Here is a 16,448-nt window from a genome sequence, read left to right on the forward strand (position 1 = left end):
TGTCACTATCAAGGCCATCTTATTTTGGATTTCAAAGTAAAAGCCCTGTGAATCTTCATTTTTGAAGTACTCTTTCAATGAATTCATAATGCTCTTAAAAGCAAAAGTCGTATTTCCAAATACTATTTGAACTTTGTATCAACACTTTTCAACCGCAGGCTTTTTCACAGTAATACCATATCAAAATTAATTCTTTCTGATTTTGCTTTTCATAGTAATGGCCCTTTGAAATTGCCGATATTTGACTTAATCTCCTAACGATTCAAAATGCTCTAAAATGAAAAATTCTTGTTTCCACAGGGTAATTCCACTTTAGATCAACAGTATACAGCCCCACAGTGATACCATATCAATATCAAGTCATTCTGATTATGCCTTCCAAAATAAAAGCCTTTTCAAATTGTCCATAATTGACCTAACTTTCAGTGATTTCAAAATGCTCTAAAATGGAAAATTCCTGTTTCCACAGGATAGCTTCACTCTATATTTACAGTATACAGCCCCACAGTGATTCCATATCAATATCAAGTCATTCTGATTTTGCTTTTCATAGTAATGGCCCTTTGAAATTGCGGATATTTGACTTAATCTTCTAACGATTCAAAATGCTCTAAAATGAAAAATTCTTGTTTCCACAGGGTAATTCCACTTTAGATCAACAGTATAAAGCCCCACAGTGATACCATATCAGTATCAAGTCATTCTGATTTTGCTTTCAAAAATAAAAGCCCTTTCAAATTGTCCATAATTGACCTAACTTTCAGTGATTTCAAAATGCTCTAAAATGGAAAATTCCTATTTCCACAGGGTAATTCCACCTTAGATCAACAGTATACAACCCCACAGTGATACCAATATAGGTAATACATCAACATGGCTGCCGTGGCTAAGTTAGGAATATTTATAATGTCATTTCAAAACTTGCATATGATCTGCAATTTGTAGTAGAGATGGACCGATCCGATATTACGTATCGGTATCGGTCCGATACTGACCTAAATTACTGGATCGGATATCGGAGAAAAATAAAAAATGTAATCCGATCCATTAAATATCACGAAAGCACCTCACAAAACTTGCAACACGCCGTAACTCGCCTCAGAACGTTAGCACGTCGGAGCAGTATGCATCACGTGATAGAGCGGCTGTGGCATGCGGGACCTGTCGGTGGTCTGGATAGCATGTGGAGCTTCGCTAGCAACCCAGCATTTCATCTCCGACAAAGTTATCCCGAGAGAAGTAAAGCAAGTGTGTAAGTCCATCTCTGAATGTTTGTAAAGCATTCCCACGTTAAGCTTAACAAGCGACTGCCTCTCGCTTAATGATCAGCTGATCGGCTTTTCTGTCGCGAGTCCGTCTCTCTTGTTTGTTTTTGGCCCACTTTGCACCAGAAAGAGGAAACCAGCGGCTGAACAACAGCAGCACGTTTAAGCTTGATAAGCTGTTGTTAGAATTTATTTAATATTACTTTCTACTCGAGGATCTTTTACTACGTAGCTGACGGCTGGTAACTGTGCAGGGGCGGATCTAGCAAAGTTTAGCCAGGGGGGCCGATAGGGCATTAACTGGGAAAAGGGGGCACAAAGACAGACTTTTCTTTCTTATTCTCATTTAAAATGTCCAGCTTTTAATAAATACTTATCTGACACCCAAAGTTTTAATTTGATGTAAAATGAATAGAAGTCCATTACTGTATATAGTGACTATTAAGTCTAATATATATACCCTAGTAAGCTATAGTACTTTTTCCTTTGGGAAGGTACCATCTGTGCAGTCTGCAATTTTGTTGAAGAAAGATGTTGAATCTATTTAATATTTCTTGAAAAATAATTGATTTCTGTGCATTTTTTTCACACTGCATCAAATTAAGGTTGATTACGTCGATTAAGCATCATGAGGTGGCGCGTGAGGGGTGGTTCCCTATTTTTTATTTATTTATTTTTGTTGTTGCTGGGAGTTGGAACCCTATTAGTTAGGTTGCTTAATATTTACGCTAAGTACTCTTTAAAATACCAGAATAGGGAGGATGGTGTAGGTCTAAGTTTATTAGATTGATCAGTATTGCTGAACTATGAAATACTTTTTTTGCATACAGGTATAACAGAATAGCTTTAGTGTAGTTGTTGTTTTAAACTTGAGTATGAACTTGCAGACTTGCAAAATGCAGCAAGATATTTTAAAAAACAGTTTTGTTGATTAAAAAACACAATATCGGATTCATATCGGTATCGGCAGATATCCAAATTTATGATATCGGTATCGGTATCGGACATAAAAAAGTGGTATCGTGCCATCTCTAATTTGTAGCAGATCTACTGACTGTCACAGAGCAGCTGGAGCAGTCTCAAATGCAGGTCAGTCCACTGCTGCCCCCTGTGGCCAAGTGCCATAGCTACTGCTGGATGAACTCGTGACACATCTGCACCTGTTTCTATGAACACATTGAGTCTGAGTGGCTGCACTTACACTGGTGCATTCAACATATTGAAAGATGGCAGCAATGTGGATTGTCAAGACTCAAACCAACCATTGAGCAAAGACAGCAGGATCACTTGTTTCTGTTTGTTATACAGCCAGATTTACTCGTGACACACATGTGCAGCTGCTTTATCACCTATTCTGAATTTGTTTCAAGCACAATAAATTTGTTACACATGTTGGGATATTGTGTTTGTTTTAAATGTTATATACCTGTGTGGTATGTGACTTGTGTTGCCATGACGCCAGGTCTCTCTTGGAAATGAGATTTTTAATCTCAATGAGATTTTTTTTACCTGGATAAATAAAGGACTAATTTGTAACTTTCAGTGTTTTCTGGTCTTCCAAAAGAAAAAAAACCTTCAACTACATGACATGCAGTTGTGTATTTGTTTTCACCTTATCATACACTTGAAGTTTTACAAATCACCACTTCTTTAGTGAATATCAGTTCGACGTGTATAGGGAAGCGCTGTATAAGGTTCCCGTTATTGATGTTTGGGTGGTTGACCGGGACGGATTTTCTCCTGTCACTTTCTCGTCATCCCTGACGTGCTCTCCGTTGTTTTTTCCCTGCTAATTTTAGCATCACACGGCACAGCTTCTGTATCACGTGGTATAAGGCTCCGCCCTTGTCATTTGTTGAGCAGGAAGAGTGAGCGCTTGTTTTTATGCAGAGTACGTCCCGGATCAAAATGTGAAGTTTTACAAATCACCACTTCTTTAGTGAATATCATTTCAGTCTCAGACAACCTCGTTTCTCTTACAGAGGTTGAATGCACCTTCTGCGGATGGCGGTACCACACAGTGTGCGTGGACTTCCCCTGCACAGAAGGCAACTACAAATGCTGTGAATGCTAAATAAACAGAAACAAATGATCCCTGTTGTCTTTGCTTGATGATTGGTTTGAGTCTTGACAATCCACATTGCTGGCGTTGCATCTTTCAATGGCAGCAATGGCAGGTATCAGTGCTCAAAGCTTTTGTGTTTGTTTCCAACAAGTTGCCCACCTCGGGAAACAAAAATGTGTTCTTTTACTTGTCAGATGAACATATGAGACACTTTGACTCTTCAGTGCAGTGTGGAGCCTAACAAAGATCTGTTTTGTGTCCCAGCTGATCAGCAGGAGGAGGAGAGTCTGACGGAGCAGCAGAGGAACATTTTCAGCTACTTGGACTCAGCTCAGCCACTACAGAGGAAACAATGAGCTCAACACAGAAGGTGACAGACAGAGCAGGACCATATGACCAAAGATATTTATCACCATATACATTTGAACATTTGCCATAACGATGTAGCTGACGATAGAATTGACACCAGACAAAATACTTTACAGCTGCACAACTTTATTAAAAAGCCATCAATGTATTTTCACTGAAACAAGCAGCTGTTGTTTATGTGCATTAAAGTTATATAAAAATGTAACAGTGCAAATGCAAATTCCTCGCTGACAGTTTAACCAAAAGGCGTTTCCAGTGGAAACTGGCCGACACATCCTGAGCATAACCATGTATAATATCCACTAAACTTCAGAAGAGGTTATACAGTCGTGGCCAAAAGGTTTGAGAATTGCATAAATATTGGAACCTGGAGAAGTTGCTGCTTAAGTTTTTATAATAGCATTTTGCCTGCACTCCAGAATGTTATGAGGAGTGATCAGATGAACTGCATCGTCCTTCTTTGCCATGAAAACGAACTTAATCCCCAAAAAGCCTTACCACTGCATTTCATTGCTGTCATCAAAGGACCTGCTGAGACCATTTCAGTGATCGTCTTCTTAACTCAGGTGAGAATGTTGGCGAGCACGAGGCTGGAGCTCATCATGGCTGTATCCCGATTCAGGTTCTGCAGCTTTAAAGTCCTCAAGGGCCGCGTACTCAAAGACCGCTAAGGCCGAAGTGCGAGGCTCGTAGGCTCGTGAAATGGGACGTCTAGCCTCCGTCGTGCTGCCCAGGTTGCCTAGCAACCATGATACTAACAGCTGGAAACGTTTCATACAGCTTTGTTTGACAGAAATGAAGGAGAACATATTTAGTTCATTTGTTTCTACATGAGCTCTGTGTGATTTGATGAGTATCTGAGGCTGAGACCACAGGACTGTGAAACATGATTGTTGGGCTTCATTTCTGTGCTGAACAGTCGTTTAAGATTAGCTGTAAATAACAATTAGCTGATGTTGTTCATGAGACTAAAGTCATCTCACTGTGGTAATGTAAATATAATATGGACAATATTATAGTTATCATATTAATCACTTCACTCACAGACAAGTATCTGTGACAGTGTGTATATAGATGTATCATATATAAGGGACAAATATTGTTCATTTAATATGTTGGTACTAAATGTGGCTCAATGCTTACATATATGTGTAAAAAGCAAATGTAGGAGCTGTGATAACTGTGTCTGATAGAATGAAGAGTCGACTGATATATGAAATATTCCTTTATTGGGTGAGAAAATCAGACCATGTCATAACTGCTGTAAGTCACACAGAATAGATATCAGAGCCTTAAACAGGCTGACTTCTGCTAAATGGGTCAAACTGGGCAGAAAGTCTACAAACACATAACATCCTTATAGAATATGATGTAACACTATAGATCAACTTAGCTCAGAATATATAAAGCATATAAACAGTTACAGCAATATGATGCAACAAACACAGCAGCTACTGATCCAAAATACTCAAAGCTTCATAGAACTGAAACAAACATTTATTTTAGCTCCATTCTGCTGCTGATACAGACTTTAGGTTTCTGAACATTAAACTTGTTGCTGCCTTTCATAGTGTGTAACTTGAAGGCCCTGAGTACTTTCTCCCACACTGAAAACACTGGGATGATCACATTATTTGAACATTACCTAATAAGACTGATTCAGCACAGACAGTTATGTTAAACTTTCCTAGCAGTCCTTCACAAACAGGGAACAGTCTGTCTATTCTCTCCATCTGTCAGCTGCTGCTGGCTCTTCCTCCTCCTCTTCCTCACACACTGCTGAGTTTGTCCTGGTGGATCATCAGGGCTGCAAAGCCTCACAGATGATGTGCAGCAGTGGCTCCCTCAGTCTGTCCTCACTCTGGACACTTGCAGTCGTCACACATGGAAATCAAATGTGTGATAAGCTGCAGGATTCAAACACAAGTGTAACTTATAAACACATGTTCATACTTTTATTCCACAATCAGAGAGAAAGAAACAGAGAGAGAGTGCAGGACAGACAGACAGGTGACAGTCTCAGGTGTACACACTGCTACACAACAGCACCAGAGAAGCAGGATTTAGTGTTTGTGTTATTACGAGTGTAAACAAGAAGAGTTCCAGATGGTGCAGTGGACACATGTGTGACTGCTGTGATTAAAGCATCTTTCTTTCAGCTTAACGAGTGAACCGTCAGCTCGTTCAAACACACGTTAAAGTGCGTTTGGCTCGACACCACCGAACAGAGGCAGCAATATAACACAGCTAACATTAACAGTGCAGTGAATCCTGCTTGTGCCGTGATGTTCAGGACTGCAAACCGAGCAGCATCACTGACTTTCAGCTTGTTGTGTTTGTGGATATATGACTGACTTTAATTATCCACAAAATCATCACATTCTCTGTCAGATGAAGGTCGACTATTGAACGGCGTATATTTTAAAGGCTTTAAAACCAAGTTAACGCTGAAAGTACAAACATCACTAATGTCACATAACTCTGCCGACAAGGCATAGCTATGGCTATGAAATGCTCTTTGTGTATCACTTCTTCATTATGAAAGATGTCATTAATGCACTAGTAATGTCTCATCTGGAGTATTGTTCAATCATTTGGTCAGCAGCTAATAAGACAGATCTTAACAGACTTCAGTTAGTCCAGAATAAGGCGTCCAGATTAGTGTGAAGATGTTCATACTATACTAATATTGATAAAATGCATAATAACCTTTCTTGGCTTCCTGTACAGGCTAAAATATTCTATGGCTTACTTGTAGTTCTAAAGAAAGCAATTCTGTTAAACACACCACATTTATTCTGCTCAGCTGCAGTATCCAGATGAAATACATCATCATATTACACAGTTTTCAACAAGCTGCAACTTAGTAAATGCTCGAGTTAAAAGTAACGTTTTGTAAAACTGTTATATTTAGAGCAACTTTTAAGTGGAATAAGTTGCCTTAAAAAATTAGAGAATTATTCAAAACTTCAATGAACACTTAAAAGCCGATTTACAGAGCTTTTAGTTGTTGTAAATATTGTAAGACATGATTTGTTTTTGAAATTTGTGTAATGTGCCTCAATGTTATTGATATTATTATTATTGATTGCTTATATTTGAACAATTGTGAAACCTCACTGTGGATGTAAGAGTGAAATTATGTGGATATCTTGAATCCACTTTATTGTGTAATATTTTATGTGAGTATTTGACGGAAGACGAGCAACATCTGTTGTGGAAGCTAACGGGGTTCCTTTAGAATAAACAAACATAGGATTTATTATCACTGAATAATTCTGTATAAATCTATACAAATTATAGAAATATGTAATAGGAAACAACAAAATAATCTAAATTATAAAATAGTGTGTGTGTGTGTGTGTGTGTGTGTGTGTGTGTGTGTGTGTGTGTGTGTGTGTGTGTGCATGATTTTAGTGTTTGAACAGTCATGAATTATCTTTAACAGCAGGTTGGATGTAATGTGTTAGAACTACCAGCAGGTGGGGATAAGAGACCTTTAAGGTGTTTGGTGCCACGCTCCACCTTCAGGTTTAAAACTAGTGTTAATGGAGTTTGAAGGTTGAGTTTGTTCCACGACTGCATTTCACTCACTGCCTCTGTTTGTATCTCTGTCACTGCAGGACCAACATGGAGCCAGAAGTCAGCGCTCTCAGGAGGCCGACAAACCTCACAGAAGAAAGGGAGAGAAAAAACACACCTGTGACGAGTGTGGGAAGGGTTTTTACTGTGAGGGCTAAACTAAAACAGCATCAGGTCATCCACACTGGAGAGAGACCGTTCAGCTGTGACTTGTGTGGAAAGTCTTTTTCCTTGAAGGGTTCCCTAAAACAACACCAACTCATCCACAGTGGAGTTAAAGCGTACAGCTGTGTTCAGTGTGGCAGAGCTTTTACTCACAGTAGCCACTTACAGAGGCATCTAGTTACCCACTCTGGAATTAAGGCATACAGCTGTGACATCTGTGGAAAAACTTTCAGCCAGAGAGGGAGCCGAAATACACACCTACGCATTCACAACAGACATGATGTGTACTGCTGTGAACAGTGTGGCAAAGAGTTTATAACTCACACAGACTTACAACAACACATGTTTACCCACACTGAGGAGAGACCTTATCAATGTGACCTGTGTGAGAAGACTTTTAAATCTCCACGTCACCTGAGACAACACCAACAGATCCACACCAGAAAGAGACTCTACAAGTGCAGCTACTGTGAGGTATGTATTTATATTGTTATCTTGTCATTTTAGCCTGACTGTTTGGAACAACTCTGCTCATTAAACTGTGTTAGCATGTTAGCAATTCTACTGCATGGAAAAGCAGCTCTGAGTGATTATTCAGATTTTCCTTTCAGTTATGATTTTAGTATTACTGTAGTATTATGGTGGTAGTATTGTAGTTATTGCAGCCCAGTAAACTGAGTGTGTTAACTGAAACAGTCAAATGTAGTTGGACGTCTGCAGAGATGCTCTTTATTTCAGGCGACGTTCAGGATACAAATGTTGAAGGACTGACTTACACTGTCTTTGTGTCTTTGTTTAGAAGCAGAGCGACACAGATGGATCCAGTTCTCAACCCTGTCATCACTGTGGTGGTGGGAAAGACTTTCATTGTGACCTCTGTGGAAAAACTTTCAGTCGGCAAGCTGCCCTTAAAACACATCAACGTAGACACACTGGAGACAAACTGAAATACTGCAAAGAATGTGGGAGAAGCTTCACCACATCACATCACTTAAAACGACATGAACTGATTCACAGTGGGGTTAAAAAGCACCTCTGTGATCAGTGTGGGTCATCCTTCACCACTGCATGGAAGCTTAAATCACACAAACGAGTCCACACAGGAGAGAAACCACACAAGTGCAGACACTGTGACAGAAGCTTCTCACAGTCACATAGTCGTAACCTTCATGAACGTACACACATGGAAGGAAACTACAGCTGTGACCAGTGTGACAAGAGCTTCAGGAATCTCAGATCATACTCTGCACACAAACGATCCCACGTTACTAATAAACTGTTTCACTGTTACCAATGTGCCCAAACATTCACCTCATTGTCTGCTCTGTGCAAACATCAGCGCGATCACTCAGGGCTGAAATCACTCCCATCACTGGATCACAGTGAATCTGAAGACACAGAAAGATCCTCTGGTTTCTGTGTCAGACTCAAAAAGCTTGAGATCAGGCTCCATAGAGTTCAGATAGAATCTCCTGTAAAAATCTGATGAGGCAGCTGTGAATCAAACTCTTCCCCTAGTTCCATTTTAAGCTTTCAAAACTGTCCTACTGTAGTGTTCATGTCAAGTGGTTAGCTTTCTTTTCATCAGTTGGTTGAAAAGTTTCAACATTATAAAGTTTATTATTATAAAGTTTTTGTTTTAATGTATTTTGATCCACATAAATGTTTTCTTGTTCAGGTTCTTTATGTTATTGAATCTTGCAAATGTTAAATAAAAAATTCAAATGTAAAATATCTTCACTGATGGTACAAATAAACTGTCCTTTCAGCTTTAGCTCCTAATTTATTCATTATTTATGGATGTAGCACAGCAGCTGTCTCTTGATTAACACATGGAGGGCTCGGGATCTGATGGTGTCGTCTCCCTAATTTGCCCACTCAGTAAATCTCACTCATGGCCAAGAAATTGAAATAAACCTTGTTTCCCTGCTGGATAGTGATCCACTGTAACTCTGCTCCTCCTTCCTGTTTAGGATTTCTGTGGCTGAAGTAAAATTCCCTCCATCCATCACTTATCCCAGCTAACCCAAAGTGAAATAAAGTTTTGCTCGTCTTAAAAAAGCATTACAATAATGGGCATTACCAATGCAAACTGAATGATACAGAAGATGAAAGAAGAGACTTTGATCAGTTAATAAAGCTCATGATCTGGATTCATTGTGGCTGCTACACAGATACTTCTGGGTCACTTCTCTCAGTTAGGAACCTTCCTCACCAAACTGACTGTTGGACCACACCCCTGGTTTCATGAGAAATTGTTTCAGCCATGATTTCTCTTCCTGTATTTCAGAGTAAAGACTGAAGTGACAAATGGAAGCATGTTTAAAAAACACAATGTGAGAGAGACGTTGAGGTCCTTAGAAGTTATCCTGGGTTTTTCTGTCACCCTGCTAGATGTTACACACCTTGTTATTGGACTGATTTCTACTGCTGGACTACTCCTGCGGAGAGTAACAATACTCTTACTAATTAGCTCCCTTTCACACCTTTGGGGATATTTATTTTTGTGTTTGCAGCGCTGTGAGCCAGAACAGCGAGAGAAAAATCTGCAACAGCGACGAGCCGAATGCTTACGTGAATCGCAGCAGCTGCACATGTGCTACGCTGAATTAGAGGATATCTTTGCTCTGGATTTCTATTTCTACTTTTTCATTTCTATATGATTCTTCTTGCATCTAAACAAAGATGACTCAATTTGCTAAATGTTGATGGCTCTTCGTGCTCAGGTGTAAATGAGACGTAATATTTGCTCTTGGTTTGGTTCTCCTGTACAGAACCTTGCAGTACAACAGAAACCTAAAAACATTATTTGTAGTTGTTATTCTTAGTTGTTCTGCTGCCTAAATACCACAGGGTCTGATTATGAAGTTATTGAGCTGCACATACTTTACGACCTGCTTAAGTTCGAGGTCACAGCGTCTGTAGAGCAGCTGGAACATAATGAAGTCTACAAGGTTAAAGTTTTCTCTTCAGTTATTGTTCTTTCTGCTGCTTGGTTTGATGGATCTGAGAGCTTTTGTTTTTATTATTGTTATTATAATTATCATTAATATTTTACTCTCTAGAAGCTTTAAAATAGTGTTTGTGTTTGAAAAAATTGATTTAAGAATTGAACAGAAACATCTGTCCTTCTGAAAATCGCCCAAAGGCACGGAGACAAAGTCAAAGGATGCAACCTGTAACTTTCTCTTCCTTCATGTCAGGACCATCATCCATGATTTATATAAAATGCATATAGCAACAGTAGCGCTTTAGTTTGGACTTTATGATTTCTGTAACTGGAAAATATTATTTTGTTTAAAGACAGAAGTGACCGCATAGTTGCAACATCAAAGGGAAATATTAATTAATTAGCATCAAGTATATTTGTTGCTTAAGCGTTTGCACTATAACTTAAGTAGGATTATAACTTTTAAGGAAGGAAAGATTTCAGATATTTAATTCACTGTTTCAGTTATTTTATATGAAATTAAAACATTTACGTTGGTCAAATATGATGCTCTAAATCAAATAAAAGTTTGAAAATAAATGATGTTTTTTTAAATGCTGCAACAAATGTTCACAAAAAGTAACTATAATTAAAACCAGTTAAACAAAATCAAATGTTTGAATCATGCTTAACCAAATGCCAGGCTGGAGAGCTGAACCTAAAGTATACGTAGAAAGATTTCAACATCTGAGCAGTTTTTAATGTTTTTATCACATATAAATGTCACAGCAGTGGGTCCTGGCCCAATGCTTTGTGTTTTTGGTTTTCTTTGACTCTTGTTTTTCTTGGGTTTTGTTCTTCTTATTTATCAGGCTCTCAGTAATCTTAGTTCTCCCTCCCTCAGTGTTCATTTCAGCCTGTGTTTAGTTTCTGTTCCCGTGTCCCACGTTTCATCGTTTCATGTCGAGTCAGCCCTGTCTCTCTGTTTCCTGTGTCTCCCCAGTCAGCCCCGCCTCCCTCGGGCACTCATGTGTGATACAGAGTAATAAACCTGACTACATTTGCTGCACTCTCTTTATTACCTGTTACTTTAAAATTCATACACTAATTATGTCTGCCCATCTCTCTAATGTGAAGGTCAAAGGTCAACATCCCAGTGACATAAGAATAATCCCAAAGGGGCAAAGGCAGCGGTTAATTTAGCACATTTAGCATTAAGGGTACAGCAAGGATGTACTTTTACTTATTGTGGCAGGGGTGTGGTCTCTGGCCTGCTGCAGTGGAGGCTGGTGGCGGGACGTTGGACGGCACAGGTGAGGGTGATGGAGCTCATGACTCTCCCCTTTATAGTGACGGAGGAGACTGGCGTGGGGGAAGCGTGTAGTGGAGGAAGCCGAGGAGAGAGCTGGTTTCTGGCTACAAAGACGGCGTCAAACCAGAAAAGATTGCTCGTGGTCAAATAATGTGTCAATCACCTGTGAATCAAACTGTGTGTGGCTCAGTTCATGTCACAGTGTTGTTTAGTATATCTTCACTTGTCTCACTCTCCTTCTGTTCTGTCCATCAGGACGATCCTCAGCGCTTACACAGATCCTCCATCGATGTTTTGGATCCAATCAGTGATCAGTTCTACGAGGAGGCCTGGATGTTCACCAGCGCTCGCTACACCTCCATCTACCAGAAGGTGAGTGTACTCCTTTGTACTCAGATTAACATTTTACTTCTTAAAATACATTTTCATATATGAGCTTTCTATTATTTCATGGGCCATTTAATCAATATTAAAATTACAAGCATATCAACAAAGGTGAAGCTGGTTTTTTCCACTTGCTGTCACACAGTCATGGAGGAATACAATAAATACATAATCAGTCATAGATCCTGAACAATGACATTAAAAGAAAGTCTGTGGCTCTAAAAACTAAACAGTATAAAGACATGCTCCAAGCTGCTGTTTCTCTCCTCCTCCTCTAGGTTTTCCACTGTCGGCCATCCAGCGATGCTGGAGGGCTACCTGGCCAATGCTGGCCTACACAAAGAGGTCCCGGCTCGGAGGAGCTGAAGAAGATCCTTGCCTTCCTCGTCAGTTTCCTCTTCAGTTCCTATCCCAACAAAACCTTCTTGCACCTATTAGCTCCAAAGAGGCTATGGTGCCCGTGGAGGTCTGGACCTGAGGCCTGTGCTCATCACGTGGATAGAAAACACTCTGACACCATTCTGGAGGTCTGATGGGACTCTGACCAAAACACAGATGAAATAAAACTTGTGGCTGGAGCTTTTAAAATGACTTTTTCACCTCATAGATTAATGCTCATGATTGCATGTTAGCAAGACAGCATCTCCCCAAGGTGAAACTCTCAGGAGACATTTACTCTTAAACTGTAATCTGGTTGAGACTACTTGAGGAGATCTTAGTAGCGAGTATGTGGATTTAGTCTCTTCACCAACAGCAGACAGACCCATGCCAAGAAAGCAGACCTGTTCTCAAAGAAAGCCGAGAGCAGAGATTGGAAAAAGCTAAAAAGAAAAAGCTGCAGCTTCAGACGACTATCTGCCTGTAAGGCTGAAAAAGTCCAGTTACGCTCTATTTTGGAAAAGCTCCCAGTTTTGGTAACCTGGACTTTTATTTCCCCTCTTCTGCTACAGATGTTGACTGTGACCTCAGAGGCCAACTGGACCACACAGCTGCAGCAGGAGTGAGGGAGAGGAGTCTTCATCCAGCTTCAAAGAAAACATCCAGGTAAAGTGACGTGGATCAGCGGATAAAGCCGTCTCCACTTTCAAAGGAGATCCTCTGAGAGAGAGACTCTCTGAGCCATTTTAGCCTCAAATTATAGGACTTTATAGTACAGCAACACTTTTAAAGGACAAAAATAACGTAAACTGTGACTGTAATACAAACAAAGTATTGCATGTGTTTTTAAAAGTGTTCCTCCGATGGGCAGGATATCACTATTAGACTGTCCCACCAGCCAACTTCAACAAGAGACCACAGCAGCATTCAGTGATCAGCACAGATGTTCCTCTAACACTCAGCATCTGATCCCTGTTGGTCTGTGTGCTTCTGCTTTTGCTCAGTTAGAAACCCTGCAGCAACCCGACCCAAAACTGTGTCTTCTTGTTGGCCTCAACGTTGAAGTGTCAAACGTCCAACATCTGGAAAGGAAACCACGCCAGTGTACTGTGATGTTTCACCAACATGTGGCAGACGCTGGTCCTGCCTTTCATGCTGACATCAGCAGAGAGCCCCGCCTACCTCAAAGCCTCCCCTGTCATGTATTGATCAGGATGATTATGAAGATGAGCGAGTGCAAATAAGACTGTAAAAGTCCACGAGCAGAATGTTTGGATGCTTTCTAATGATTCATGAATATCATGAGAGTGTTTGTGTGTTTTGTCTTTTCTTTGCTGACGTTTGTTACTAACAAAGACAATTTACGCTCTGTGTGTGTTTTCATCCTTACCAGCCGCACTCTAACTGCAATGAAGGAAACAAACTGTAGAAATGGTCGACTCAGTGACTTCATAAAATATTGAAGTGGTTCAGGTAGAGCCAGTTTTTAAATGACCATGAACACTGAGCGTATTGTATCTGTACAGCATGTTTTTCTATTAGACAGATTTGTAACAGAGGCCTTGCTCTCAGTAAGTTTGAAATCCTTTTCTGATTTATTTTGTAATCTCTGATCTTTGTGTATCCTGCTCAGTTTGCATGCTGCCTGTAGGAGTTTCTGTCTTTGTATTTGAAGATAATTCATTGAATATACTCAGCTGCTTCCCTTTGGTGCCTCACACATCACTGAAGTTTTTCAGTGTCCAGTTATTTGTTTTTAATAGCTGTTTGAATTCTCTGTATGTTTGACCCTGTAGACTGTTTAATGGACTGCTCGTCTTCCTGTTTGTAACCACTGCCTGTTTAGGACTAAAGATTTGGATTTTTGACTTTAACACAGCCTCTGCGTGTCGTCCCTTTGTGTCCTCGTCCTCTGTGAATGTGCCACAGATGTTTCCATGATAATAACACAGCTTTCCCACAGTGGCTTGCAGCAGCATTTATTCACAGCACATTTGAGAAAGGTTAGATTAACTCGATGAGTTTATATTCAGAATGATTCTGACAGTGGGCCACTGTGAATTGTGATCTTTCATCAGGTCAATGTTTAAGTTCAGTATTTCAAAGCAGGAGCTATGAACAGTCATCATGTTGGCATTAGAATTATTATTATTAATCATTATTAATAATGTCGTTACTCATGTATAACTTTGATTAGTATACATGAATTTTATCAATAGTAAAAATAATGAATAATTCATGTATAACTTTTATTGTGTTTTGTATATTAATTATATTTAAATAGAGATGTTGACCCTGTCTCTACAGTAGCATCAGGGTAACATACATTATTGGTCCAAGCTGTCATAAATGGGGAGCCTGATCCTTTATTATGAAAACATGACGAGTATTTTTCTTGTCAGTTGGGAAGAAGTTGGTCTTTTTTTCCTTCTTTTTGCTCAGTTTGTCTTTTCTTTGATAATTGAAACTCTGATCAAACCTACTCATGTTCACAGCATGTAAAAGCAGCTGACAGTCCGTGGCATTGTTGTTTGTAGAGGTGCAGTGTAGTGGGAGCATAAATCAAAAGAAAACAGTAACATTTATGTAATAAAACATCTGAATGAAAATGAACAGGCCCTTTATGAACTTCAAAGGGATCTGAAAACAACACTTTTTAAAAGAGTATCTTGGGGTGTAGGTGGTCAAAATAGAAAACTGAGCTGAGACTCTAAGTTCAATCCATCCATTGGTTTTTACTTAGGAGGAAGAAATGTCAGGCTGGTGCAGGCTGGTTAGGTGCATGTGGTTATCTTTACCTAAATGAGTTCACTTTGTGGCTGCCAGGTTGGGCAGAAGTACCTGTCCCCTGTTAGGCTTAGCAAGGTTCTCCAGGAGTTTCTCCATGGGTAGAGCTTCTAGCTCCTCCAGCACATCTGTGGCCGTGCAGGCTGCCACTTTCTTGGTTGCTCTTTTTACCCCACTGGTTGTGAGTGTCTAAATACCCCCACTAGCTCGCTTTGGCTGCAGTTAACTTGGGAGGAAGGGGTGGGTGTCCCATGACTAGATGAAAAACAATTATCTGGGACACATAAATATAATAACACATGCATATATCTCTATCAGTTTTTCTTTCTCTCAGAAACATTGGATCTAAATTGCAAATGTGTTCCAGTTATACTGTTACTGTGTGACAAAGTGGATGAGCTGCAATGGTCTCCATTTGTCCCATATGTGTTTACTTCTTCTTCTTCTTTTGCATATTAAACACATTATTGTGTTACACACAATACATTCTTAGTTAGCGTATTGTCTGTCTTGTCTTAATGTTGGTTTAAAATGGAGCACTGTAACAAAAAATAATTTCCCCCAGGGATCAATAAAGTATTCTGATTCTGATTCTGATTCTGATACATACAAAACTCATCCATCTCCTCCTCCTCCTCCTCTGTCTCTAACAGAGCAGCAGTGTATGTGGACTGTCCTGCTGGCACTCTGTCCTTCTACAGAGTCTCCTCTGACACTCTGATCCACCTCCACACCTTCAACACCACATTCACTCAAACTCTTTATCCTGGGTTTAGGTTCTGGTCTCCTGGTGCCTCAGTGTCCCTGTGCTGAGTGGAGTGTAAAGAGTGTCTCCTGTTACAGAAACACTCTGACTGTTGAACAGATAGTTCAGTCTGTACATGTCTGTCTCTTTCACTCACAAACACGTTTTCAGATTCATGGATTCAATCAGTTGATGTTTGAAACTCTTCTAAATGATTCCTTGTAAACTTCTTCCTTTTCAGTCACAAACAAACAGGAAGTGATGTCACATGTGTTCCTGTCCACACAGCAGAATGAGTCTATTGCTGACAGTGATGTACAAACAGAGTGAGCATTTCTGAGGCCCAAAATAAACTGAGTAGTTCACTGAATGAACAATGGACTGTGAGCTCAGTTCCTTCATCATTAGTATGGATTATATATGTATATGTATTATATTAGTATCATATATATCAGGTGCTGCTGCTT

General features: G+C 39.8%; 1 protein-coding gene and 1 long non-coding RNA gene across 2 annotated transcripts; both read left to right on the forward strand.

Annotated features, from left to right (window-relative positions):
• The first annotated feature begins 3,682 nt into the window (after positions 1–3,682).
• On the forward strand, positions 3,683–14,328 carry LOC143412381 (phospholipase D1-like). The gene is made up of 5 exons (XM_076876464.1): positions 3,683–3,700; positions 11,943–12,059; positions 12,350–12,598; positions 13,022–13,115; positions 13,454–14,328. Exons 1-4 carry the CDS (start codon positions 3,683–3,685, stop codon positions 13,073–13,075), a joined length of 438 nt encoding a protein of 145 aa, XP_076732579.1. The 3' UTR covers positions 13,076–13,115; positions 13,454–14,328.
• Positions 7,429–9,220, forward strand: LOC143420790 (uncharacterized). The gene is made up of 2 exons (XR_013100532.1): positions 7,429–7,920; positions 8,246–9,220. It is a non-coding gene; the product is annotated as an uncharacterized LOC143420790 (long non-coding RNA).
• Positions 14,329–16,448: the final 2,120 nt, after the last annotated feature.

This window comes from Maylandia zebra, linkage group LG2 (assembly GCF_041146795.1).
Source record: "Maylandia zebra isolate NMK-2024a linkage group LG2, Mzebra_GT3a, whole genome shotgun sequence".
In the NCBI taxonomy this organism is placed as follows: domain Eukaryota; kingdom Metazoa; phylum Chordata; class Actinopteri; order Cichliformes; family Cichlidae; genus Maylandia; species Maylandia zebra.